Source organism: Ascidia mentula, chromosome 8 (assembly GCF_947561715.1).
Source record: "Ascidia mentula chromosome 8, kaAscMent1.1, whole genome shotgun sequence".
Lineage (NCBI taxonomy): Eukaryota > Metazoa > Chordata > Ascidiacea > Phlebobranchia > Ascidiidae > Ascidia > Ascidia mentula.
The window spans coordinates 19,332,332-19,359,837 of NC_138573.1; the positions used below are offsets into that span (position 1 = coordinate 19,332,332).

At 38.8% G+C, this 27,506-nt stretch overlaps 4 protein-coding genes across 4 annotated transcripts; 2 read left to right on the plus strand and 2 right to left on the minus strand.

The window, feature by feature from the left end:
- The first annotated feature begins 67 nt into the window (after positions 1-67).
- Positions 68-8,104, plus strand: LOC145910214 (VPS35 endosomal protein-sorting factor-like). The gene is made up of 28 exons (XM_082997259.1): positions 68-189; positions 245-409; positions 719-827; positions 1,089-1,208; positions 1,378-1,408; positions 1,514-1,593; positions 1,714-1,842; positions 2,010-2,094; positions 2,180-2,230; positions 2,494-2,638; positions 2,864-2,957; positions 3,115-3,192; positions 3,249-3,371; positions 3,741-3,899; positions 4,014-4,130; positions 4,276-4,329; positions 4,388-4,468; positions 4,973-5,035; positions 5,111-5,196; positions 5,452-5,532; positions 5,681-5,744; positions 5,848-6,024; positions 6,380-6,494; positions 6,550-6,683; positions 7,085-7,250; positions 7,553-7,674; positions 7,799-7,948; positions 8,007-8,104. The coding sequence occupies exons 1-28, from the start codon at positions 176-178 to the stop codon at positions 8,088-8,090; spliced, it is 2,877 nt and encodes a 958-aa protein (XP_082853385.1). The 5' UTR covers positions 68-175; the 3' UTR covers positions 8,091-8,104.
- A 9-nt stretch (positions 8,105-8,113) lies between these two features.
- LOC145910215 (uncharacterized) lies at positions 8,114-8,758 on the minus strand. Its single transcript, XM_082997260.1, has 2 exons — positions 8,525-8,758; positions 8,114-8,454 (listed from the first exon to the last, which is right to left on the minus strand). Exons 1-2 carry the CDS (start codon positions 8,693-8,695, stop codon positions 8,314-8,316), a joined length of 312 nt encoding a protein of 103 aa, XP_082853386.1. The 5' UTR covers positions 8,696-8,758; the 3' UTR covers positions 8,114-8,313.
- A 2,351-nt stretch (positions 8,759-11,109) lies between these two features.
- On the plus strand, positions 11,110-14,819 carry LOC145911225 (uncharacterized). Its single transcript, XM_082998495.1, has one exon. The coding sequence runs from the start codon at positions 11,172-11,174 to the stop codon at positions 14,124-14,126; it is 2,955 nt and encodes a 984-aa protein (XP_082854621.1). The 5' UTR covers positions 11,110-11,171; the 3' UTR covers positions 14,127-14,819.
- A 270-nt stretch (positions 14,820-15,089) lies between these two features.
- On the minus strand, positions 15,090-27,436 carry LOC145911328 (RNA-binding protein 24-like). Its single transcript, XM_082998639.1, has 5 exons — positions 26,511-27,436; positions 24,588-24,714; positions 20,791-20,833; positions 17,355-17,542; positions 15,090-16,361 (listed from the first exon to the last, which is right to left on the minus strand). The coding sequence occupies exons 1-5, from the start codon at positions 26,676-26,678 to the stop codon at positions 16,072-16,074; spliced, it is 816 nt and encodes a 271-aa protein (XP_082854765.1). The 5' UTR covers positions 26,679-27,436; the 3' UTR covers positions 15,090-16,071.
- Between the last annotated feature and the right edge of the window lie 70 nt (positions 27,437-27,506).

The following is a 27,506-nucleotide window of genomic DNA, read 5'->3' on the forward strand; positions in this document are numbered from 1 at the left end:
TGTGCGTGGATCTGATTTTTTTAGACTGGTTTTGTGTTATGGTTGATGAATGTTCTGATTTTTTGTATTGATTAACTTTTATTTTGATTTACGAAACCTCTTTATTAAAGCAGTGTGTTTGCAGATATTGAATAAATCAGATTGATTTGTACAAGGTGAATAGGAAGTTGCAAGAATGGAGTCGGTTTGGTGAGTTGCATTAAGGCGGTGCATGTTACATGTATATTGAAAATTTTGTGTGTAGGAAACCTCGAAAGTTTAATTACGACCTCCAGGCAAAAACGAGGAAATGTCCAACACCCCTAAACCCATCTGAACATCACCCTTTGAAAGGAATCACAGTTATAGAAAGTGTTGGGGTGAAGGTTTCTCATCTTGAATCAAAAACACCAAAACAAAAGTCAACCAAGTATGCTTGCTTGCATTTTTTTACTTTAAATAACGTCTCAGAGACTCTGTTAATACTTCCCCATTAATTCTAACAGAATATGACTGTCGTTGTACTTTTTCTTTTCCTTTGTGATATCGATTTACTGTGAGTGATTTTTCTAATAAATCTGTTGACATCAATCGAAAGAAGTTATTTCATTAATACACAAGAGATTTTTTCATAATTTATTTACTTCAGTAAAAATCAACTTCATTAAACCATCTTGTTTTAACTGTATATTCTGTGGTTTCATTATTTATTGTGGTTTATTTAATTTCTGCTCGTCAGGACAGACAAAGTTGCTGAGGACTTTGTTGATCCGTTGACGGCGATGAGCATTGACCCTTTGTCCGCTATCGCTATGGAAACTACAGAACCAACACAAAAAGCAGAAAAGGTGTGGAATAAAATTTTAATAGAGCCAACATCTACTGTAAAAGTTGCATAATTGAACAACATCTACATCTACTTGTGAAAGTGGAGTTGGCATTTCCATAAGGTGGTTGGGCAAAAACATTGATGTGCCAAAAGATGCAACTTTTTAAATACCAACACATGTTTTGTACATTGTGTCACAGTTGTCAAATTTTACTAATAGATGTACATTTTTATGTGTCATAATTACACAAATGTATCGAATAATGTTACTTACATGCAGGAGGAAGTATCAGCATCTGATGACGAAAACATTGATGGCAACAATTTTGAACCGTGGTCAAAAAAAAAACTTGATATTTTGCAGAAGTACACGATCGATGGCAAGCTCTCAGTCACAATGGTATCATTACTTACAAATCTGTATTGTTTCAGGAAGAATCCCTGCAGTTCTTTTAATTTGTTACCATGTATATTTTTTCACAAATATCTATCTTAAAGTTGCACACTGGAACTAACTCATGATCGCTTGGACTTCACAGATAATTTATTATTCATTAAACATTTTTTAGACGTCCATGTCAAAGGGGGAATCAAAAAAAGGTATTTTGAAATGTTTTGTGATTAGTTTTGTGATTATAAACTATTTACTGAAATAATTATGTTTAACAACAATTGCTATCTATGTAAATATTGAATTGTGAACAGGTGGAGTGAGATATCAAAACACTTCTTCCATCTCGGATAAACTTAAAGATCGACTCGGTCAACTGGATGACTTTGAGGAAGTGAGGCCAATAACGATATTTTTTATATAAATTTGTAATTCCTAACATTATTGTTTTTTTTCTGGTTTTACTTTTTATTTTAAATGGTAGAGATTTGCGCACTTTATTCTTTCCATCCAGGGTGGATTGGTTGAACTTCAGAATCTTTCACAGCAAGAGTTTATTGATAAAATGCATCAACTCAACCAAACCCTGATAGAATCGTGGAATTCAAACCAAAAAGTAAAAGCTCTCAAGATTGCAATACAAGTGAGTAGTTGAGACCATGTTAAAAACTATCACTCCTAAGACAAAGTACTTGGAAAAAATAAATTGATTCAACAAAATTTGTAACCCTAAACTTTCACTTGTTTTAATGTTGGTTCATTCACAGAAAGTATTTTAGTTACTATTTAATCACTCTCTTTGATGTTCAGTGTGCCAAGCTGCTTGGGGATGTTTCCGTGATTCAGTTTTATCCCAGCAAGTTTGTCCTCGTCACAGACTTGCTCGATACATTTGGTAAGTTTGTATTAATTGTGTACAATTAATAAATATGTATTGATTATGTTGTAATCATCAACTGAAAGCTAATTTGTGTTAACAGGTGGCCTGGTTTTTGAAAGAATCCTGTCATTGTGTGATGGAATGAAAGCTGGTGGGTTTTGTTATTGTGTATTTATTATTTTTTATTCTGGTTCCATTCCTTGCATTTGACATAATTTTATCAACAATTACTGAAATAGATAAAATTTGAGATAGCAGGAGTGATTATTTTCCGCAAACTGCATGAAAAAAGGGTTTTTACTTTCGACAACTTCCAATTCCAATTAGTTCCATTGCAAACATTCAACATTACATAAATAACCATTAAAACAGTGATAATATTTCACCACAGTTGTTTGTTTTTCACTGACGCAGAATCGATCAGTCCAGAGAAAGTTCCAGGTGGTGCTCGCGAGATTTGTGTGAATTGGATTCTAAAGGTTGCCTCGATTCGAGAACTGCTGCCAAGAATATTTGTGGAGGCTTCAATAATTCAATGCAACAATTTCCTCCAGGAAGGGTAACAGTGGCCTTCTTGTAATGTTGAATCTGTTCAAATCTTTACTCCTTTTAGTCCAAGCATAAAAACCACAATATAATACTAAAAAATCAATAATATTAAAAAATAAAAAGACTGGCCCATACTGTTGTTAACAATTAATTGTTCTTAATTATTGAATGTGACACAGAAATATACAAACACAATCGCACAGAATATTGTTATTGGGGAAAATATGTTTTGCAGAGAGACAAAATCGGTGTTAAATCGGTTGACAGCAATGACTTGTGGTATTGGAGACCCTCTGGTGGCCGTTTACATCCGGTCGTATTTATGCCGGGTAAGCTGTTGAGACTTGGTTTGAAGTTTGTGTTATGTTGAACAAGATTGAACATAAACTTACAAACAATTTGTTGTATATATTGATCTTGGCTTCTTACCTAAAATAATGAAAATAATTCAAGTTTCCACTGATAACCAACATGTTGTGTTGTCAGGTTGGGATGAAACACGTTCCCAAGTTCAAAGGTCATCTGAAAGCAAGTTTCTATGACTTCTTGGTGACTTACAAGCAGGTATGCGAAAAGGTTGAACATTTTGCGGTCAAGATTATCAAGTTTTATTCCATCAGATCCACACCCACCCTGTTCAGAACAATATGGCATCGCAGAAACTTGACATGGGTTTGTATCTCGATCATTACATACCAGCTCTTGAGTGGATTCTCTCAACTCTCGCACACAAGGCTCGTGAGGTAAAACTGAAAACATGCTTTCGTGGAATGTAATTATTATGTAAGAATCAAAGTAATCTGACTCTGGTCAGAAATTATCTTTAAATTAACACATTTTTGTGTCAAAAAATTAATTAAAGGACTTCAGGAAACAGGACCTGCCACTGTTTAAAACAATACCATCAATAATCCTGGGTCGTCTGTTCAATGTTGTTCTTCGATATATGTATTTCGTGTTTGCAAGCATCGTTAGTATCGCTAAAAACACGCAATCCATGCAGTTAAAACCAACATTAATACAAGAATAAAAAACCAGATACCTCACAAACTGACAGTCGGATGTAATAATTGAGCAAAGTGAGATTGTTTAAAATATTAATTTTGTTTCAGGCAACATTGAATGAGGTGATGGAGAGATGCAGGAAAGGTGGAAACAATCTAATGTTACTCAACTGCTGCATTTCATCATTCAATGCTTCCTACATCAGCAGTCGGGCGTTGGGTCTTTGTGACCTCATAAACCAACAGAAGGACGATATTTTTCCAAAGGTTAAAATTTATGAAAAGAATTTATGAGGGCATTGAACAATGAACAATGATAAAAATAAAATCTCACCGAAAAAATAATGTATTTGTGGTGACAAGACAAAAACTTATTTTCAGGACAAGGTGTTCCGGACGCTTGGTATGAAGGTGATCATGTCGGACCCACCTGAGGAAGATCGTCTTCCTCTTCTCAATGAAGTCTGGAAAGTTCTCATTAAAATTCAAGATCCAAAGGTTGAAAAAAAAAGTTTTTCAAAGTAATGACAAAATTACAAAAATTCCATGAATCTCTCAAAGAATGGAGCACAATATTTCTACTGTTTTTTTTTTGTATATTTTAAACAGCAATCTTTCAGTAAACTCTTTATTTTGTTTTCAGAGATACATATTCTGTGCTGAAGTTTGGGCTGAATTTGCTGCGAAAAACTTTACAGTAAGTTTGTTAATTTCTTCACTGATTTGGATAAATATTATTTTCAAATACGTTTTAGAAAAAGGAAGTGAGCACAGTTCTTGGTGACATCATAAAGCACATGATTCCAGATCGATCGTTTGAAAACCATTATCCCCAGGTAATGAAGTATATTTGGTGTACTGGAAAGAAAAAAATATGATATTTATTAGTGATGCACCGAAACAGCATCTTTTTTATTCGGCCGAAACTAATTTTGGTATCCATCTCTTTAACGCAATGAATTTAAACAAAACAAATGCTGGATTAGATCTTATTCTATCATACAGCCTTTTTTGGCACTGAAAGAATAACCTCGTCTTCTGTACCAACTGCTTAAAGTTGATTTTCATCATTTCGGTGACATAAACAAATAAAACCAACACATTCGTACAGTTTGAACAATGATTCTAAACTTTGCATAGCAGTGTTGCGAAACTTTAGTTTTGGCTGAATAAATTCGGCAAACCAAACTTTCGGTGCATCCCTAGTATTTATCACAAGTACCACAATAAAAACATGCAGCACTGTGTTTGGGAGGTTGTTTTAACAATGTACTGGTCATAATTCCACCAGCAATCTTGGCAACCAATCATTTACCTGATATATGTTTGATTTTTTTCAGTTGACAGCGATTGTCTCAAATGTTTTAAAATACATGAAAAACTTCTCTGACATATTTTCAATGGTGAGTTCAAGTTCAAACGACAGTTATGTCTCGTTTGTTTTAACTCTAAAACTTTTGTAATTTTCTTTATCCCAGGACAAATTTCTTCCATTCCTCGACATGTTTCACAATGAAATTTCCAAAGTTGAAGTCTGCAAACTAGTTGCCAAATCTTTTACAAGGTCGTTATGTTCAGTTACAATTATTAAAGTTACATCATCAGTGTAGAGATGTTAAACCCTGGCATTTGAAAAAATAATTAAATTAAATTTTATTAACATAAGATTTTTTATCAAATTAAATATCTGTTATCACAAACATAGAATTGTTCATGTTTGTGTTTAGTTTCGCTTTTAGAGTGAATCTGAATAAGTGTGAATATGTGTCATGAAAACTTCATTTGTCGCCATAGTAACCAGGCTTATCTCATATTGCAGTGATCCAGATTCAGCGACCTCTGACCCCATTGTGATCAATGGGCTCATGTACATATGCAAGGTTATGCATGATGCCATTAAGTGAGTGCCACACACTGTATGTTATGTTGTTTTAAAAATGTTTAAATGAACTAAGATTAAAGTTAGCTGTATACAGGGTAACTGTTTCAACCCATTAGGTCTCATTAGTGCAGCTTTGGTGATTTAAGATTGTTTGAAAATATTTCAGTGCTTTGAGTTTGGACGACGACAGGAAGGCTGCCAGTGATTTGATTTCAGGAGTTGTTTTGAAGGTAGTTTTGTTAAAAACATGTTTTTATTAACTTGAAAATCTGTGGCATTTATTTTCTGTCTCTGATTGCAAAATAGGTGTGTTATGAAGACTTATTATTCCAGGTAACATTTGGGAAAGATTTTGAGCAACAGTTGAGTTTTTTTGTCGAGTGTCGAGCTTCGTTCTGCTCCCTGGATTCTGTGCTTTCAACTCTCATCCATGCGGTGAATCGACTTTCAAGTCAAGTCAACAAAATTGTGAAGGGAAACCACACAAGAAAAACTTCTGCATTTGTCAGGGTGAGGAATGATTCACAGGAACAAATGCGTATCAGTCATCTATTCTATGTGAACTTCTGGCGCTACACATATCACTGATTGTGTATAACAAATACATTTATGTTTAGGAACACAACTATGATGATGACATAAGTTTTTGTCGAAATGTCTTATTTTAACATGACAGTGTTAATAACAATATGGGCCAGTCTATTCATACTCAGCATTTATGTTTATTTTGGTGTTTGTCGTGGAACAAAATTTTGGCTCAAAAAATAACACACATTTTTTTAACGTGCAAAATTCATGTACGTTCCTAGTGAACTTGCTGTATTCATTTTATGCATGTTTATTTTGAAATGTTAAAATTATTCAGGCTTGCACTGCATACTGTTTTATCACCATCCCCTCACTCCAGGATACAAACATGAGACTTTTACTTTACATGGAATTGGGACAAGTTGCTTTGGCAAGTCAATGCATTGCTCAAGGTAAGGTTTTACAGTAATTGTGTAAATTTTCTATCAAAGAAGTTTTCTTTTTCAGCTGACGCAATTTACAAGGCAGCTATCAGCCTAATCATGGATATTCTGTCGTTGCCGGACAAAAATAATGTTTGGTCATCACAGATGTTGGTCAACCACTTGTCCACTTTTCTGTCAAACCTGTTGCTTGTCCCAGTAAGTTCTGTGTCTTTCTATCCAGATTACATGAAGAGTACATTTCAGTCTTTACTTAACTATCTTCCATCAGCGGAGAATGGGGCCCATCGGGGGGGAATGGGGTCCTGGAATATTTTGTAACGTTAGGACTAGGATTCTGGCAAATCACACAAGGGCTGCCTTTGGACTAATTCATTAATCACTTGCATGCTTTGTATGGCGCATACATATCTACTTACCAAGCGTTAAAAGTTGCCATTAAAGGACAACAATGAGTATTGCACAATTACCTCTTCCACTTAATACTGGTCATGGTTTCAAATAGCTACAAGTATTTATATGTAACAAATGCTTACAACATGAAGGCATAATAGTGAATGTGCTAACTTTGATGAAATATTTTGTTATGTGTTTTACAGGACAGCCCAGATCAAGGTGTTCTGTATCTGTTGAGGGGGTTTCTCAACGTGATTTCGAATGCTGAAGCAAATATTTCTCCATTCACAAGATCCGCTGTTTATGTCAAAATCCTTTCAATTTTAACAGCATTTAGTCAGAATCAATACATCTACCATATTGACAGAGGTTGGAAATTAAATTGCAAACACAAGTTGTTTTAAACAATCTAATGGTTTGGTAATTAAGCTAGCTGTTGGAGCTAGAAACAGGTAACATAAATATGCTCTCTTTTCAAGTTTTCAAATTTATCATTGAATAAAATTAACAAATGACGTAGTCAGAGTGAAGACAAATGTGCAAAACTGTTCCATTAACTATTTTTATTTAATGAGAGCTGCAGACAGGGTGTATACACGCTCTGTTTCGACCTGTGTGGTATTATTATGGCTCATTTGCCCATATTTTTTTATAGTAATTATTTGTTTCAGTTGATTCCAATGACAACTTATACAACAGCGACCCCAAATTTCTGCAGGAAATCAACGGATTGAGTTCAACAATTCTAGACCAAGTTCTTGGTTATATTTCAGCTCCACCACCAGATAAACAAGTAAAACCTGTTGTGCGTTTAGGCAATTTAAAGTCAGGATTCTTTTCTAAAGTCAGAAGTCATTTTTATTTAGTTCTGTAATATTGTCATAATGGCAATTTTTTACATGGGTTTAATTGTACAGGAACAACGGTGCCAGGGTATCTGTGCATTTAATTTGTTTGAGGTTATTTTGGCACACAGCGATTTGACAGACGAGAAAATGCTGAAGCTCGCAACATCAGTGTGGGATCTTGCCAACTGCAACTTTGGGTTTGTTGAAACGAAGAGCATGGTGAGCATTTGTGGTTTTAACCCGTGGCTGCTGAGAATATCCCTAATTTTATGCCCAGGTCAAAATATTGGAAGAGTTGAAAAAAAAGGGAGGAGAATTTCTCACACTGGCAAACTCTCTGCCCCTGCAATCACGCGCATAAAATTCATTCCACCAATATTGTAATTTGCATATTTTATTCATACAAAGTGCAATAAAAAAAATCTCTGATTTTTCAAAGATTTAATTGAACATGTTGTTGATATTTGTTGTCATTTCTAGGACGTTAAAACAAACAGCAACAGTAGATGCTAGTTAACAAATCTGTATGGTGTTTAAACGGAAAACATTAATTAAGATGCAGACTGAGGTTATGCAGACAGACATCAAGTTTCTTTGCTCTTTATTAAATCATTTAGTTTTCCTTCTTGAAACAATGTCTCAAGCTTGGTTCCACCTCCAATGTAACTTTTTTTGATAAACACGTATGGTACTGTGGAAATATTGGTCATTTCTGTCAGGTGATTCTGCAAACATGTACTTTGTTTTTCGATATAATATGGAAGTAGAATTCTGTGAGGAAAGATAATTTCAAACCTGTACATCGCGTCCATCTTCCCGAAGATCGAGCTCCATCACAGCAGGATTAGAAACTCCAACTTTATTTAAAACGTTCTTCGCTTTGTCACAAAATGGACAGAATGACTTTGAAAACATGGCAACATTGTTGGAGTTAATGAAATTTCGAATTAATTGAGATTTAGACATTATAGTATTTTCCCTTTATCTGCAAACAGAAACACACATCTTGTTACCACACTAAAAATGCAATGAATTTCAAATTTGAACTTCAAAAACTTGGTACTAAATTAACCAGCTATCACGATTTGGCAAATTCTATTAGCCTTAATTTTTTTGTGTCATTAACCAAACATACAACATCCAAGTAACAGAAACCCAACCAACGAAATGTAACAAAAATTTCTGAAACTTGTTAAAAAGTCCCTGTTACGCATGACTGGTCACATATGAACACACGAGTTTCACATATTTGTTGTACTTCGGTGTTTTACAATAAACCAGAATATTCATTTGTCTTACTGGATCAAAACTAAAAAACGAACAAACGTAGTGCTTCCAATTCTACAGCTGGCCGAGTAATGAAGTCTGTTATTCTGATTTTTGCCGCATTGCCGAGCTAAAACGGCAGCTTTGATCTTGAATTAACGACAACCTGTCGTGGAAGTTTGGGGGCTTTTCTACGAAATTCTCCACCTTCAAAGCAACCATTAATATGAGTTGCCCTCCATCTTCTTGTGGTTCTGGGTGCGACGCAACGGTTGCACCAAGACGACAGCCAGGGCCCTTGAGATAGTAAAAATGCACTGAAGCGAGAACCTTATTAAATTGAGATCACATGACATTATCGGTGAAACCCAATCTTTACGATAGAAATTCCTTAGTTTCAAAGCAAACCATGATGTTCGTGGGCCCGCTATTGCTATACATGGGCCCCTTAGACGGACAGAGAGGCCCCGGTGCGTCGAACCTATACTGCACCCCCTCTCTTTAGACATGGGCATGCAAAGGTGATGATTATGTTGCATCGAAGTTCGAGCTGATGCACTTCTTTGGATTGTGATGACAGTTGTTGTTGCCATGCCAACAATGTGATGCAGTGCCATCTTTTCAAGAAGACGCGTCTTACTGTGAAATGAAGATCGCAGGAGCTGTGACTGCTTTGATTCGTTGGGAAGTTTATTAAGAGGTTGGTTTTAGTCGGTTTGCGGCAGTAGAAGCTGCATCGCAGCTGTTTTTTTGTGTCATTTGTCTGTCATTGGCCCAATTTTTTTTAGAAATGCCACAAAAAATAAAATCTGTTTCGGACACAATGTCCCAAAGGAAATTGACTGGTAGATTATTCGAGCGTCGAATCGCTATAGGCGAAAATGCCCTTTGTGTTGCCCCGGACGTCGTTTTTATAAATTTCGGCGAATCGTTTTCGAGCGGACGAGGGTCGAAAACCTCATATCGTAAATGACCAAAATAAAACGAAATTTTTGGTGGCGTTTCGGTCATTTGACAGAAATTTTTAAGTGAAAAAAAAACAGCATCGCAGTATGCATTTTATTGATGGTTAAATGTATACAGGCTACCTGATCGCCACTGTAGACGTGCAGCGTCCCTGGGTGGCAGGCCGATGACATTGTAGTTAGGAAAATCTATGAAACTGGGATTGCACCAAACAAACACTTGTTGTGGAACAAATCAACATGCAGCCGATAAAGCCCGGTAATCTTCTCTGTGTTGGTGTGGACGTAGATTATCTGGTAGTAATTTTGTCTTTCCTAAAATTGCAAAGAAAGGGAAGTTGCTTTAGTGCTGTGCTAACCAACCAGTGAGTCGCGAAGCTATTTGAGGTGGGTCGCGAAACATTTCTAAATGTTACAGTTTTCTATAAGTTCACGAAATTATTGCATTGGTCATATCTCATTGTGGGTCGCACAATAAAACTTGCATTAAAAGTGGGTCGCGAACTGAAAAAGGTTGGGAAGCACTGCTTTAGTGTTTCTAATCTTTGTGTTCCGATTGTGAAATTAAATGCCAAAAACCAGTTTGACAACATTGAAAATACGTGAAAGGATTTCTTGTTTTCGAAATCCTGCTAAAAGTGAATCCAAATCTTCCAAGTAAAGCAACTCATTTAGAAACAAAGCATTTTGCCACTTTTCCCGGTTACTACTGAGGACTTCGGGTTTCGAGCTTGTATTGCCAAGCGACTTCCTGTTTTTCGTGCAGTAACTCCAAGCCAGAACTGATGGTAACGCTTTGCAAACTGCAACGACGCACGATGCGCAGCATCAAATTTCTTGCTGAACTGACAAAGTGGAAATATGTGCGGATGGAGTCGACAGCTGTTGCCGTCGTTCTCGCCACATAATGCATTGCCTCCACTTTATGGATGCAGCAAACACAACTTGATGCAAATAAAGATCAGATTCCATATAAGAGGTTTTACTGCTTATTACAACCGATGGCTTTGGTCGGTGTGTGCAGTGGAAGTTGTATCGCAGGATATTTAGTTTTAATTGCACGAAGGAAAATGCAATGTAATGTTTTAAATACTGCAGCACAAAAATAGGCTTGGTTACTGTACGATAATAAGGAAATTAGGTGAAAAACGCATTTGTTGCATTTCCAAGAACATACGATAACACAGAAATTCCCACTGAAAAGTTCTAGGATGGATTCCGAACAAACAACAGCTGATTTACTGAAAAAGCAATGCTTGCATGGAGAAGAAATCAACCCCAGAGAATCAGCAAAACTTCTTCATAAACTGGGACTTGTTTTCAAAAAGAAGAGTCCTGATAAGATCAGCCTCATTCAGAGTGTTGCTTTGATGACATCAGCTATTATACGTGAACCTGATAATGTTGAAGAAATTAAAAAGGATCTCACTGATTTATGTTTGCACATTTTAACTTTGGCCAATGCTTCAAAGTTGGATACTAGTTTGGTTGATGATGCTGTAGCTGAAGCTAAACAAGCAATTAAAGTGTTTCGTGAAACAACAAAACAGAAACTAGAAAGTTTGAAACCAATCAGTGATGACTTGAAGGGAGATGAACTTACTGAAGTTAGAAGGCAGAGAGTTAAATACATCAGAGAATTACAAGATTACGTCACCAAACAATACACAGCAGTAATGCAAATAATTGCTAGACATACAACTACCATAATGGGGGAACCACCTTGCAAGTTTGCACTGGTTGGAATGGGATCTTTAGCCAGGAAAGAAATTACTCCATATTCTGATTTTGAACATATCATTGTTTTGGACGATGATATTGAAGAAATGAAACATTGTCATCAAATATTTGACTATTTTAAATGGTTTGCTACAGTTTTCCAAATGATTCTTGTTCGATTGGGTGAAACCATTCTTCCATTCTTGGCTATTCCATGTTTAAATGATCCATTTAACAAAGAAAACAACTGGTTTTATGATAAATACACTCCATGTGGGATTTGTCCTGATGGGTTTGCTCCACAAGCTAGCAAGAATCCATTAGGAAGACAAACAAAAACAAAGAAGAAGCCATGGATCACTGAGCTGATCAAACCAGTTAGTGAGATGGTTAAGTATTTGGATGCTGAAGAAGATTTAAAGGAGGGGTATCACTTGGCAGAGATGTTGACTCAAACTTGTTTTGTTTCTGGGGATGTGAGCGTTTATCAACTATTTGACGAAATGGTAAAGCTTAAGAAAGCAGAACAAGGCAGTAAACAAAACTTTGAACATATATTTAAGGACTTAGAACTCTATTCACTCATAGACCTGGATATTAGGGAGCACGTAGACATTAAGCGGTTCATTTACCGAAGCTCTTCCTTGTCTGTGCAGGCATTTGGGTTTTTGCACAAATGCCAAATGTTAAGCAACTTCGACCTAGTTGATGAGTTGTTCCAGCAAAGAAAAATTACCATTTCAGTTTATGTCAATGTGCAGTTTACTTTAGCTGTGGCTTGTGAATTGCGGTTACGATCCTACAGCAAAGCTTCATCTCAAGACGATATTCGCCATCGAACAATGAATCCTTCATTACCATCATGTGTTGAAGATCTAGCTGAAGCAATAGGAAGTAGGTCTCTAGTGGACGGTCTTGGCATTGCTGCCACACTTCAAGTAGTCATTATGAAAAGTCTTGGTATTTGGACTAATGAGCAGATGTATGATCCAAAAAAAACTTGTATTAAACTTGCACTTTCTCTAAAAATGTCTCGATTTGCCGTCCGGTTGGTAAATGAATGCAGCAACAAACGTGATGGTGCATCGGGTAATCAGTACTTGTTAGTGGAGCATTTGGAAGGTTTGTTTGGGAGTGAAGAATACAAGGAGTGCCTTAGATTGGTCAAAGAATACCTTCGCAGAGGAAGTAACAACAAGTGGTTACGTTACCAACTTCTTCTTCAAGGTGGTTGGTGTTTTATTGCACTGGACATCCCTAAACATGCCCTAAAATATTTCAGAAGGGCAAACTTTTGCAGATATTTTCATTTTCCAAAAATATCTATTTCCAGAGTGCAGATTGGTTTCGGTCAATCGTTCATGTATTTGGAAAGATATACAAAAGCATTCAAGTATATCTACCCTGCCTTTAATGAAATAACCAGCAACAATCCAAATAATGTGTTTAATGCAGAGTATTATCAAGTGGTTGACTTATATTGTCAGTGTCTAAACCAATTGGAGGACCTTGAGAAATCCAAGGAGTTGTCTTACAACAAAGAAGCCAAACAAATAGCAGAAAACTTGTTGATGAAAAGACGAGATTTGCACATTGATGAAAAACAGGATCCTGTTGCAAAACTTACACTTCTACAAATAGGTCTATGCTACTATAAACTTGAAGAGTATGAGAAGGCTATTTCTACTCTTGACAAAGCCTGGAAGAATCCGGGTATTAGTGCTAGGTTGCTTGCTGATGAACATCCACTTTATGTCAACACAAAACTACTCTGTCTGAAAAAATTAAACAAAACAGTGGAGGCTTCCAAATTTGTGAATGAAAATTTCAACCAAGTTCTTGAATCCTGGAGTGCGCATAAAAGGGATATCCTGTTTGTCACACTAACGGAACTGTGCAAGGAACTAAACGGAAAGATGAAGCAGTCATTAGCTTTAGGTCATTGGAAACAGGCAAAGCAACTATTGGCACAAGTTCAAGTATCTGTAAGTAAAGACAAGAGCAAACTTTCCAAGACAATATTGAACACAATACTTTCTGCATCATACACAAAGGTTTTTAATGGGATGTTCATATCTCTGTTAGAACTTGGGAAGCATAAAGAGGCTCTGAAATGTGCCAAAGAAGGTTTTGGAATGGCTAAAGTTGGTTTAAACTTTAAAATCAATCTTGCTGTCAATCTTGTCACAGCTTTAACAAAATGCAGACAATACAGTGATGGCCTCTCTGCTTCTAGACATGTCATAATGTTGTGCCAATATAAGTATGAAAATTGCAGCAAGGAAGTCCTATTCCTTATATGTGTTGAAAATCACACTAAATGTATAAAAGAACTTGGATTGCCATCTCCCAATAACCATGTGTACTCACCATCTGTCTTTTATATGGCAAAGCAACGGTATCAACTGATAAGAAATGGTTCAAATCAGATACATGTCAGTTTGTAACAAGGAATGTTCCATCATTCATGTAAATAAACACTGCTGTGAATACCTGTGTGAAACCTCACTAGAAATGCCAAAGTGGAACAAAGTGAGAAAAAAAATTAAAAACAAGGAAAAAAGATAAACTACACATTTGCAGAAACCTATGTCAAGATGAGGTCTTTGCACACAAGCAAAGCATTTCAACCTTGAAAACCTGATTAATAAGTCTGTGATTTCTTCATTAAACTCTGTTATGGCCAACAAGGCTCCCCATGTGTTTTTACAATACCTACATGTGCTGACAAGTGACAATGTGCCTAACTGTATACCAGATTGCAAAGTTTGTTTTATGCGCCGAGGATTTTGTTTCGGCGATCCTTAATTGCGCGGACGATCAACGTTTTTTCGTATGTTATTGCATTAACTAATTAATATTGCGCGGATTATCGGCATTTTTTCCAATCTGAACTGTATACAAAGTTATTGGGGTAGGCAACTTCTACCAGCTAAAACACTACCAAGACAACATAGAGTTGGGTATATCTGTAACGGGTAACTTGCACGACCGCAAAAGAAAACTTTCTTATCATTATATGCTAAATACTTGTCTGGCGGTTTCAACATCTTACCTGTAATACCCGGTAGCTGACTCCATGGTGCAACGGATTGGAGTTTTTGTGCTTTTTCGCGCGTTTTACTCTTTGCGCCCATTGTGCACCCAAGCGTATCCTGATGACATTTACCAAAAATAAAAGCAAAATATTATTCAAGAAATTAGAAAAATATGACGGCTGTTTCCATTTCAAGTGGAATATGTAACTGAAATATTTGAGGCAACATAAAAAATTCATCTCAAATTATTTAAAGAAAAAACGAGTCTTCGACACCAACTTGCGTCGTTTAAGTTTCCCCAACTCAAGAGCAGTGGCGGATACGGAATAAAACAAATCTTCCCCAAATTCTTCATTCAAACACAACAAAGCATTCTCTAGGCTCGACTTTTTATTTACAGCTAAGTGAATTACGCAAGAAAATGGTTTCAACAGGGAAATTCCCCACGATAGTACCCAATCACCAAAATCCAACGGGTATTTCCCTATAATACCCTCAAAGCTGTTGTTAAGAAATTGAGAGGAAATCACGAGGAAATCAGCCTGAAGGGGATCGACAACAGAGACCCTTAGTGGCGAGAAAGCATCGCGTGCATAGTGACATAACAATGGCTTGACGTTCTTAACAGTAACAAAATATCAACCAAAAACATCTCGGGGATTTTTTTGCCAAACTTATTACGTGTTTTGAAACATTTCTAGAACCAAAGTTGAAAAATGTTGTGGTAAACACTGGAAGGCTCGTGGATGAGAAAAAATAAACCTGAAACACTGAAATTCAAGATGTCCGGATTTTGATGACGCAACAGTGCAACAATAGCGCTTTCGAAACGCATTCAGGTAGGTAGTGACGTCACAATATAAACCTATTCTCGAAAACAGAATTGAAATGAACAGAAAGCCGACAAAGTCACATGACTTAAAGCAATGACGTCAACAACTGACCACAAAAACTGAGGAGGGTTGAAAAACAAAATGGATGAGCGGATCGCTTAATTAGGGATCAAGACAATGTTATGTGTGACATCACAAATAGAGTTGCGAAAGGACAAAAGCGTGGGATCAAGATTGTGGCAAGAAACGGAAAATCCAGAATAGCCCCAAAGGTATTTCATTTTGTGCCGTGCAAATTTGCTATTTTCAAGCAATTTAGCTACTTCATAGGTAGAGCCAGGAAATACATTTTGAAACAGTGGGCTTGTGACGTCATTAATGGATAGTGCGATATTACGGGGCATTTTGCTTAGCGCGGTTTTAAATGAAAATCACATAAATATCACCAGTGTACAAAGTATGACGTAAATATATCTCGTGACCTTTAGATGACCCCGCACAGTGCAACCGGGGTAATCCCCTTAGAGTCGGTCTGCTGTCTGTTGTTGCAGTTGAGCTGTGAGCTGAGCCATCGGGGTCGGCGTCCCTGCCAGGTTCCCAGCTGCGTAAGCGGCTGCTACACTTGCAGCTGTTGCGGGGAATCCCGGAAGTCCTTGGTAGGCGCTTGGGACGCCGATGGTCGCTGCTTGTGTTGGGGCAGCTGCGGCAATCAGCTGTGCCGCACCTGCTACGCTAGATGGCGCTAGAGCAGTGGCGTGATGAGCCGCATGGTGGTGCAAGGGAGTCGCGTATGCTGCATTTGCATACGAAGCTGAAAGATAAAACGAGAGCATTTAGTATTAATAAACCAATGAACCAATGTTAGGTAGTAATAAGAAATACTTTAAAAAACTCATCGCCATCATGTTATAATGTAATTGGTTTTTGTCATAAAACGTTGTGACAATAATCTCAAATTAAACGTTTTAACACTAATTATACGGAATACAAAAGTGACAAAATTGCTCATTGTTATCAATATACCGATGTGTAATATCATCAGCTTGCAATATGAATTGCCACGACAACAAATAATTAACCAGTTTGGTTGAACACCCACGGAAGGTTGCCCGCCCAACCCAAGGTTTACGACATATTTCTCACTAAACACGAGGATGCGTTAAAACAGTGAGATGGGGAGCTCGAAATGACGACTGGTATATGTGGTTATTTGCAACAAATGTCGCTATATGGATTGTGAATGACTTTCACTTCATATTCTCTGGTTTGGAAGTTAAATTAAACAATGTCGTGAACATTTCGTATATACGTCACTTCCATCTTGTTGATTTCAACACGTATATACTTTAGTATGAGGTGGGCGCATGAATCCCACTCAACAATAATTTAGTTTGGTTTGGACTTTGAATGATCATCCCCGCTTATAATAATCAAATAAACAACTGCCTGATATTTCCTGTTGCTATTTTAACCCGTGCTGTTGTGAGGACAAATATGACAGGAACCAGGACACTGTGATTTGAGTGGGACTGAAAATACCCAAGCAAATAAAACTGGAACCGGGTACAACGCTTATGAGTGCAGTCATGCCAAACAAAGTTAAATATAGGTTTTACTATAAATGTTTACTGGCCTTGCCAACACTATACAAGGTATAGACCTTAAAGTGAAGCCAAATATTTCCTAGCTGTTAAACAAGATTTTGTACAAGTGAATAATTGCCACGTGATGACAGGTTAGGGTTCAATATTTTGTAACCCGGGGTTTGAGCAAGTAATGAGGTGACGCGGGGGTTCGAACTTACCACTTCCAGCTGTTGCTGCCACATCTGTCGCGTAAGCCCCTGCAGAAAGCTGTGCAAAGTATGCGTTGTAATCGATGAAGGGTGAGGCATGTTGGGCAGCAGTGTGGGTTGCCGGTATCAACAATCCGTTGTTTGTCACATAAGCTGCAGCATGTTGGGGATACTGGGTGTATACAGCAGGTACAGCCCTGAACATAAACGTTTACTGGTAAAGTAAGCGCGCATGAGAAAAACAACAACAGAATAATCAACGATCAAGTTGCAAATATTCTTTTCTTCTTTTCTTTAATTTGCTTCAAATTTTTTTAGCGCAATAATTAACACCGATAGTTGAAAATCAAAATTTTCTTAGTAGTTTTCACGGTTTGGTATCTGTGGGAATTTTGTTGGGGCGCTACAGACTTATTAGTGCTTTCTGGAGATTTTGTGTGCATTTAATCCTTTAAACACGCGATTTAACCAAACGTGTATGAGGTGCTAACGTATGGTTGAAAGTTTGCAAGCAGGATAATTGAAATGGTGATTCCTTCCCGCTTTATGTGGAGTGGTCGGTGTTAAACCGAAAATAAGGAACAGTTTCCTTCCTCGGGTGCTGGTAGTGCAGCCACGTCACCAACATACGTTAATGATTAACACGTTTATCGTTGAGACGCTTATTATATTGTGTGTGCGGCTATATTGGGATAAATACAACACACGAGATACAACCCTTGGGTGGCCTGACCCGTTTCAAGTGACAATAATCAACCCAACACACTGAAACGTGCGTATCTAGTTTGGCAAAAAAAGATTATTGTGAATTTATCTACATTTATATATTGGTTTTTATTATACGAAGGGAAAAACAATTCGAAGATGTTAACGATGTGTTTGTGACGTGATATCGATATTTGTGACGTAACACAACGAACCCTCCACCTGCACAGCACAACAGAATGCCATCCATTGAACACTCTCACCTTCAAACACAAACACACCGGAAACCAGCCCCCCCCCCAGCCCCATGGGAGGGCAAACGACACTGTTACCACGGCAACCCCATCGAAACATGCTGACGTCATCAACATAATTTCCAACAAAACATGAAATAAACAGTAGGTGGCAGTGTTGCGCTTGATATCTATCTGAGAAAACCCGGGAAGTTTATCGAGCAAAGGTTTCAATTGTTTTGTCACTGCGTCCTTTGTCATGATTGTATTCTCGAATAATAAAATAAACCGATCGGTTGTTTGGCGAACCCGGGATTTCTCGGCGAAAAAAAGTTTCATCCATGGGTAATTTTGAATAGGGGGGGGGGGGGGGTCGACACTGGATAGTCCATTACCCCCCGTATCTTGTCGCTTAAACATTTGCAAAGACACCGGGGCCAGTTCCAACACATTTACAAACCACGCGATTGGAGGCAGTGCTGGCTGGTACTGCAGACAATACTGTGTGGGCGAATATGAACGGTGGTAAACGCCAGAACAAAACAACTGCATTATAAAAAATACCTGCCAATAATCAGCACGGCTAAACCCAGGCACAATCCAATTAATTTGACCTTCAGGCGCAGACAGATGTTTCAAGGTCAATCGTGGCGGCCAAAGGGCGCAACCGCGTAGGTTTAACCAAGAAGTCACTGAGTGAATTAACATTTTAAATAAACGCGAAATCCGATTCATTTCCGGGAAAAAATCCAATCTTTGAGCGGAAAATTGAGTTCCTCGCTCCCGCAGCATTTCGTCCGGAATCCTTAATGGACTTCGGCAGGCGCACAAAAATCTAGAAATCAATTTTAGCTGTAACGAATCATTAAAACAAATCAATTACACGTCCTTAAATCGGCTACGTTGCAAGTTTTACCGTTCCGTTTCTGGTTACGTTTTCAGTGCAACCCGTCTATCACAGCCAAGGATCGCGGTCGAAACATAGAAATGTTATTTTCATCATTAATAATTTATTGGAGATAATTTACAGTCGTCTCATCCGCAAACGCATTAATGTTTTTCCCCGAGTTTATCTCAGACGTGACCACGTGTCAGGTCACGCTTCACCGGGTTTCAGACAGGTAAGTTTTAACAATCCTGGAGACTTTACGTAAAACATAGAAACAATATGTGTTCATATTTGTTTACATTAAACATTGTTTCATTCATTTCAACATTTTTCGCACTTTTCGTGGTATTTTCTTGTTTTTTCATTAAAAGATGGTAATTTGCAATTGTGACGTAACGATGCCGCATTATTGAAAACTCTTTATAATTGAAGAAAATTGAACATTTTTGTTATTAATATCGGGCACGGTTTTAAATCCATTTACTCATGTGACCTTGTAAAAAACAAGGGGTCAAATCACGACGTTTTTCAGTCAAAATCATGACCACGTTTCGATTAGAGAGAATTAACAGTGTTTCCTACTCCACACATTCGTCTACTTTTTGCTAATTAATGTGTGGAATGAGGGTGATTGCCATCAAAACTACAAGACATGCAGAAATTTAGGTGGAAATCATTGGTGGAAATGCCATCAACTTGGGATCTTTGAAAACAATCCAATCTGAAATATGGTTTGTGTGAATTTTACAAAATTTGCTTTAAACAATGATTTCAAAAAAACGTGCTTTTTTACATGAAATTGTTATGATGACGTCACGACTTGATAACTGAAAGCAAAATAAAATTGCGATCTGTTCTCACACTCAAAAAATTGTCAACAAAGAAATGACTATGATGTCATAGAACTCCATCGATCGGTGACCAAATCATCACAAAAACCACAAACATGTGTGCTGGGGGGTAGGGGCCACCCCCTGCTCAAAATAGACTCACAGCAGCACACGAAAAAAACACAGAAATCATAATAATAATCGGTGTGTTGCGCCAGCACACGCACGACAACAGCTGCATTTAAGAAATGCCACGACACGGTTGCCACAGTAACTAGCAAGTAAAACCTCACACCAAAATCTTACCTTAGAACACAAAAGCCTCCGTCAACCTGTTTAGGGCGAAATTATTAACAACGTTTGTAAAGAAATTCTTATGTGACGTAATATCAATGGTTCTTCGTGCATTGATGACGAACAAACGGTTGTTTTCGTCAATTACTTGCCAGGCATATTTTGGGAGGGGAAGTACACAGGAGTGGGATTATTTGTGTGGAAATTGCCGACGTTGGATATTTGCACGTGGTATCAACACAATATATATCTGCTGAATCGATTAAATAAGTTTCTAATTGGCCACATTCACTCATGGGAGGTTTGTAATTAACATGTATGATCTCCTGCATCCTTCCACACACGGTGGTTTTGCCACCTCAGTTAAGCATGGTTAGTTGTAAATTATTCAGCTGTACATGGGTTCCTATCATCACATGTTTATATGTCTCACATATTGAGTTAACATCGGTGATGACAAAACCTGATGTACTTTGAACATGAAGCGAACTTACTGGTTTGCTGGGACGTAAGTCTGAGGGATCTGACGGAGTCCAACTGAAAAAGAAAGAATTTATGTTAGGAAATTTGTATCTTGGTGTTGTAATGTTTATGTGGGGGTGGTTAGTGGGGGGGTATGAACCTCTACTGTGTCTGTGATTTGTGGCCACACATTGGTGTGCTTTTTTCAAACTATCGCAAATCATAACGGATTACATTCGAAAACACCTGCCCTCTCCCACAGTGCGAAATCAGTGAATGAAAAAAGTTCTGTGGCCAAAAACAGTGAGAAAGTGCGATAGACAATGCGTTGCTCGCGACAGAACAATGGATTCGAATTGGTGAATGGACAACCGAACACCAGACACGTCCGAAGATCGTAGAAAGATCGAATCCCACAAAGCTTTCTGTACAAGCGATCCAGCAACTGTTAGCAAGCCGTACAATAGACAGCAAGGTAACTTGACACCAAACCCATTCTAAGCAGGACTGAATACTAGACATGTTGAGTGAATTGAACAGAACTCGGTGAATAAAAAGGACTGAAAAGCGAATTTGTTCGTCTTTTGTTTCATCGACTATTCGGCGTCTTGCCTCCGCCCATTGGACAGGTTTCTAACCTGTGTGAGGGACCAACGGACGCCAGTGGGCCCCGTGCGCCCTGTGGGACCCCTGCCGGCCTCTTTTGTTGTCCTATTTCCGAATAAGCATTGTTGTAAAATTCGAGAATTCCTTTCCAGTGTTAAGCCTCAATTATCGTTGACAAAGCGAGTTCGGGTTGCGCTTTAAATTGGACGAGTATGTTGAATGGAAATTCAACCGCAGGCAAACCGTCCTAAGAAACCGGGAGCAAGTTTGTGGCAAACTGTGTCTCCAGGTCCCCGAACACAACCAACTTCCACACGACGAACAGAGCGAACTTCATCCACGAGTAATAATTAATTGCGTGATTGGAGATTTATTTTAAATATATTCACGGTATGTTACAAGCGTTTTTTGGTTTATTGGGTGGCGATGATTGGTTGCGGCGTCAACGTGGCGTGTTTTGATTGGCTGAAGCGGGTTGGCCTTGAAACAACATTGCAAGGTCAACATTGATGTTTTGTTGAAGCTGGTTTATGTTGATGTTAAGTGTTGACTTACGGAAGTTTGTTTAAATTACAATTACTGGTGAGTAACCTCATATTGTGGCCGCTGTTTGTCAGGGACGGGGTAGTTTACTTAAAAGAACGAAAAATTAAAAGTAATTTCGAGGCTCAACGTCCAATACTCCGGGTTTCTAATCAAACCAATTTTGTTTAATCGGAATGTGGCAGCAGTTAGAAACCAAATATTTCTTCACAAAGCTGGGGAATTCAAGCTTCACATATAATTCGATTTATTTGTAAAATGCGGCTGCGTAAAAGTAACTCATTTAGGTCAATCGGGGGCTGCTTTTATAACAAACAGCGTGCTCAATGAAGCGGGACGATATCAAATGACAGAGCGAGTTGTGAAGGCGCGCAGGAGGTGCTTGGAACGTGTTTAACTGAAACCATCCAACCTTAACTATTACCTGGTGTCGTTGGGAAGTTATACGAAACTACGCGACATGCTGAGGTCAATATCTCGCCTCCGCGGCAAAACCGATATATGAACTTTTGCCACCCAGAACCAAGTGAACAATAACTTGGGACCTAAAATTTGCCGTTGGTATTTTGATAATATTTGAAGGTAAACTGGCAAGAAGTCGGTTTATGTGCAAAGTAACCGACAGGGCGTTGTGTAAACCGGGTAAGGAGACCACTCAACAAACTGTCAAGGGCCAACGCACGGTTTCCATCATTAAAGTACCAGAAGTCTCGACAATCAAGGAACAATTTGCTCAAACCCTTCAACTGCTCGCGCGCTCAGCGGAGACTTCGGACGAAATTGTAACCGAACACAAGCCCCCCTCCCCCTCAAGATACCGGTGCTGCTGCGGTCACGTGATGTCACAGGATTGGGGTTATGACGTCACACTGGGTGGGTCATGATAACAGAATGTTCAAATTCTAAGTGACGTGGTTCTAAGGTCACATTGTATAACGAAGTTTAGGAAAGGTTTTGTGCAAAACAGTGATGAGAATAACGGATTGAACGCGACGTTTTGCGTCCATTGAGCTTCCAACTGATGCTTGGAAACCACAAGTGAAATAATTTACTTCAAAAACTTTATGTTGAAATATTCATACCCTTTCTTAAATGACTAAAAGAAGATGAATTTTTAGGAATATTTGAGATAATCAGCTTTTGGTTAGTTGCTGGTGTAAGGCTACACTGTGACCTTAAATATCATTCAATTTTAATGTTGGAATGGGGCTTTACGAATGGGGCAATAGGATATACTTAGAAATCCATATTCAGGTGCGAAATACTTGAAAATTAATACCGGGGCCATAAAATTGGATGGAAACGATGACGCAGAGGACAATTTAAACACAGCTGTTTGTTGCACTGAAGATGGACACAATTGTGTTTCGAAATAAACGTTATGCTACCTGGCTATCCTATGGCTATGTAACTCTTCACCTCACAAGAGTTTGTTAATTGTATGTTCAAAGTTGAGTTGTAAGTTTGTATATAGGCAAGGGGCTGGGACCAAACCAGTGTAATTGACCAATTGACAAAGAGCCACGCATGGATTTGTTTTACATTTTGTCAAACCTATTGTATGTTGTTGGATTTGCTTTTAGTTGCGGCAATGAATGCAGCGGCAACAGAGAAATCTAGCATAAATATTAAGTAATGGGCGTGAGGACAAGTGAGGTAACCGCGCAGCTCTTCTACAACCGGAAAAACACGAAACAGTTCAAGTAATTCCCCATAAAATTTCCTTTTCATGTCCTAATTTGCGCAAGCATAACTCGAAACAAATAAATCGATAAAGATTTAACGCAATTTGTAGAAGCGGAAAATGATGCGGGATTGAACAGACGCCACTTCTACCCTCCCCCTGGGAACCATCTTCTATGTAAACGTGGCGGACCTGCGTTGCAGAGGAGGTCCCAGCTGTTCATCGATGACGTACATGTGACGTGTGGCACGTGACTTAATCCCAATTGTTTGATAACAAAGACGAATTCATTTAATTCAAACCCAAATACCTCATGAAGATTTTCGCTTTGTATTAATAAAATCAAAAGAAACTAATTTTACTCCTGTTTTTAAAAAGTGTGGGCGAATATAATCTCGGCGTTTTAAACATTTAAATCTGGTAATTCTTTTTATTAAAAATTTGCTTTCTCTCAAAAAAAACGGTTGCGAAACTGCATTTAGAAGACTGCTCGTTTTCAACCTATCTTATCTGTCAAAACCGTGGGAAATTATTCTGTCATTGATTGGTGGACTTTCAAGGCGACGCGGTGTGTTTGCAACATGTGAAATGTGGCATATAGGACGAACTGACTGTAAGCCGGATTATTCTTTCATCCATATAAGCCCGTGCATTACAGAACACTCTGGATTGACTTTCAATGTTGTTTGTTAGATATTTAGGGGTGATTTCAATGTGAAACCACAAATCGATTGCATTAGGTTCTGTTCTTTTCCGTTTCAATCAATGAAACTACAGGACACTTGTTGGTGCAACATTTCTGTGTCGCCTCCATATGGTTTTAAGTCATCTTTTACATAAATGTTTACATAGAAATAAGACCTTCAAAAATCATAGACACGAAACCATCAAAATTTAAACCAAGGTCACAGTTTTTACAAAACAGCAAATTATTCTGTGACACGTGTCAGATTACTGGCTTATCCCTGGTTGTCGTGGAGACATCGCCATGCTTACCTGTAGTTTGCATTATGCGAGGCTTGGCACCGATGTACGCCAAGTTCACGTTCGCTTTCCGTCCGTCAATCACTGGGTTCGGGTCCTTGCATGCTCGCTCTGCCGCCTCTTTGTTCGTCATTGTCACCTGAAACAATCGGGATTGTGACCAATGGATGGCTTTCAATACAATATTTTACACAGTTTTTTGGGTTGAGATAACCAAAGTTAGGAATTGAAACAATTCTAAAACATTCAGAATCGACCCAAGTATATTCAGGAAAAAGTGCAACTTTGTGTAAAGGTTTAACGTCTTCGCGCCTATGTTTCGCTTTACAGCAAGCTAACGGGCTTTACGATCCATATTTAAACATGATTTGCAGTTACAAGGACTTTGGATTGGTTAAAATGTCACCACAGGTTGCCCCACTCTGTGAGTGCGGTGTTGTTTGCTTTGCTGGCGTGGGTTAATCATCTATACATGAGGTAAGAAGTGGCAACACTGATACCGAGCCGAAATACAGCCCCCATGAGAATGCACTCACCACCACCTGCTGCTGTTGCTGCTCAGTGAACGAAATTGTTGACATGGTTCATGTTTTTGTGACTTGACATTAACAGAGTGATCAACAATGGGCATTCGATTGTATTGTGACGTGACAACAGATTATAGTTGGCCGGAAATTTGTCCCAGATCATAAAAACTTGGTCAGGTAGAGATTCACAATCTCATTGTGACTTAACACCTGCAAAAATCTATGTATGACCCACAACACCGCTTAACAGGGAGGATTTACAAATTCCACAGCGTATAAATGAACAAAGTTCCGCTTGTGCTTTATTACAAATGAGATCTAAACACCAGATAATTGTCAGCATCTGTAACAAGGTGATCGCCACAACAGTTGTATCCACATACGGTATCGCATACAAACATTCAAGTGACGGTGAAATTATTTGATTAAATTTTAACTCTATCTTGACCTTCGCTCGGTTGGAAGGTCGATATTTCCACAAGAGTTTGTTTGCAGTAAACAGTAAACCTACATACGTGTCTACGGCAAACACACCAAATGTTGGGGGCAATGATTCGTCTCCATTCCACCGAAATTGTAATACTTTATATTTGTTGCTTGTGTTAATAACGTGCGACATTGTTTACAATTGACTTTACTGTGAACACAATCTGTATCTCTTCACAGCTTGTCGACAAACTTCTTTAATTTGGAAATAAAGGTTTTGACGTTCGATGTTTGCCATCCACCACACAGTGCACAGGACTTAAACTGCTGCTTTCTCATAGAGTTATGCAGAACATTAGATGGGATACACACACACACTATGGATGATTCAAGTGGTGTTACAATCAAAACCTGTGAGCCTGAATCGCCGACAGTGAATATCCGAGCAGTCTATCCAGTGGCGTCGTTACATCACTCATACAACGTTTAATGCCTCAGCAATCACGCAGACAACAACATATGGACGACGCCATGTTTCACGGCCCATGGATTAGTTCCAGACAACTCATTCAATATTTCGTCTCCTAGCAACCGTCATTAACCGATGAAAACTCGGGATAATAGTAAGGTCGGATGACTATGGGGCTGTGGGATCAATTCGACAAACCAGGCAATTGTAGTGGGTATTAGTGAGTGTATTGCTTAACTTTACATGGTCTTTCACTGTAATGAATATTACATGCCTATTTATGCTACTGACGACATAACTGCTTTGTTTATTGTTTTTTGTACCTTTTATAACGCAACGGTGATTTCTTCCCGTTTCTTTAGGTTTTCGCAATATGGTTAAGTCGGAAAACATGTTAAAGGACAAAATATCATGTCTGACGTCGTCGCCAAACCACAGGTATTGTGATCGTAATATTGTTTACAACAGAAACCGAATAATACTTGGTTGAATAAATCAATGACAATAACTTACGAATCCGTATCCGCGAGACTTCCCAGTTTGTCGATCTGTGATGACGACAGCTTCCTCAATGTCACCGAAAACCGCGAAGTAATCTCGCAGGGAGCAGTCAGTTGTGTGGTAGGGGAGTCCCCCGACGAAGATCTTGGTGTATGTTGTGTCTTTCTGCTGGATCGCCATGTTGGTTGGTTTTCCTGCGCTGTTGATGGCTGTATGTGAAGCCGTGGCTGCTGCTGTTGGAGCTTGGACGGCTTCTGTAGCCGCTGTAGTCGACGGACTAGAGAGAAAAAGTTGTGAGTGCAGAGGGTGCTGAGCCAGCAAGGTGCTCTGTTGAATCTGGCCTGCCGGGATCCCTTGCTGTCCAATGGCTTGGGTTCGAAGCAGATTGCTGGCTCCTACTGCTGTTCCGGATTGAAGTATGGTGCCGACTGGGGCTGCGAGGGCGGTTTGCGGATGTCCAGTCGGTAACCTAGCAACGAGAAGACTGCCGATGCCTGGAGCTGAGCCGGTGAATGGGGGATTGGCCGCCGGGACCGTGTTAACCTGCTGGGTGCCCAGCGACGAAACCAAAGTCGAAGAGTTCAATCCTAGAGACGTTGCGGTGAGTGACGTTGCCAGCACACGAGGAATCTTACTGGCTGTTGCGTTGTCAAGGGAACCGTTTTCGATGATGTTGTTCGAATAGTTTTCGCTGGGGCCGAGGTAAGGGCTTGCCTTGCGTTTTCGGCCTCCACAATCCACAGCGACCGCTTCTTGTTTCGCAGCGGGGGAACCACCTGCTGGGGGCGATGTTGCGGAGTTGTCCAGGTCTCGGCCAACCTTGATCGCTGATTGGAGGGCAGTGGTTGCTACTGGCGACAGATGATGCTCCACTTTTACTTGGGGCAGGATGTGAGAGAGGGGAATTGCCGATTCGAGAGCCGTGGTGCTCCGGATCAGTAACGTTCTCTCTTAAATTCGTGTCAAGCTAACAGTTGTAAATTCGCGAATTGGGGATTATGACATCAC

Bases quoted from the DNA above. Each gene is read 5' to 3' on its own strand.
- LOC145910214 (XM_082997259.1), top strand. The intron at 1,209-1,377 runs GTATCATTACTT...AACATTTTTTAG, and splicing joins GCAAGCTCTCAGTCACAATG to ACGTCCATGTCAAAGGGGGA. The intron at 6,495-6,549 runs GTAAGGTTTTAC...TTTCTTTTTCAG, and splicing joins AAGTCAATGCATTGCTCAAG to CTGACGCAATTTACAAGGCA.
- LOC145910215 (XM_082997260.1), bottom strand. From the start codon at position 8,695: ATGTCTAAATCTCAATTAATTCGAAATTTCATTAACTCCAACAATGTT. The intron at 8,455-8,524 runs GTTTGAAATTAT...ACATGTTTGCAG, and splicing joins AAGATGGACGCGATGTACAG to AATCACCTGACAGAAATGAC.
- LOC145911225 (XM_082998495.1), top strand. From the start codon at position 11,172: ATGGATTCCGAACAAACAACAGCTGATTTACTGAAAAAGCAATGCTTG.
- LOC145911328 (XM_082998639.1), bottom strand. From the start codon at position 26,678: ATGGCGATCCAGCAGAAAGACACAACATACACCAAGATCTTCGTCGGG. The intron at 24,715-26,510 runs GTAAGTTATTGT...CGATTGTTTCAG, and splicing joins AGTCTCGCGGATACGGATTC to GTGACAATGACGAACAAAGA. The intron at 16,362-17,354 runs GTAAGTTCGAAC...TTTATCTTTCAG, and splicing joins GGCAGCAACAGCTGGAAGTG to CTTCGTATGCAAATGCAGCA.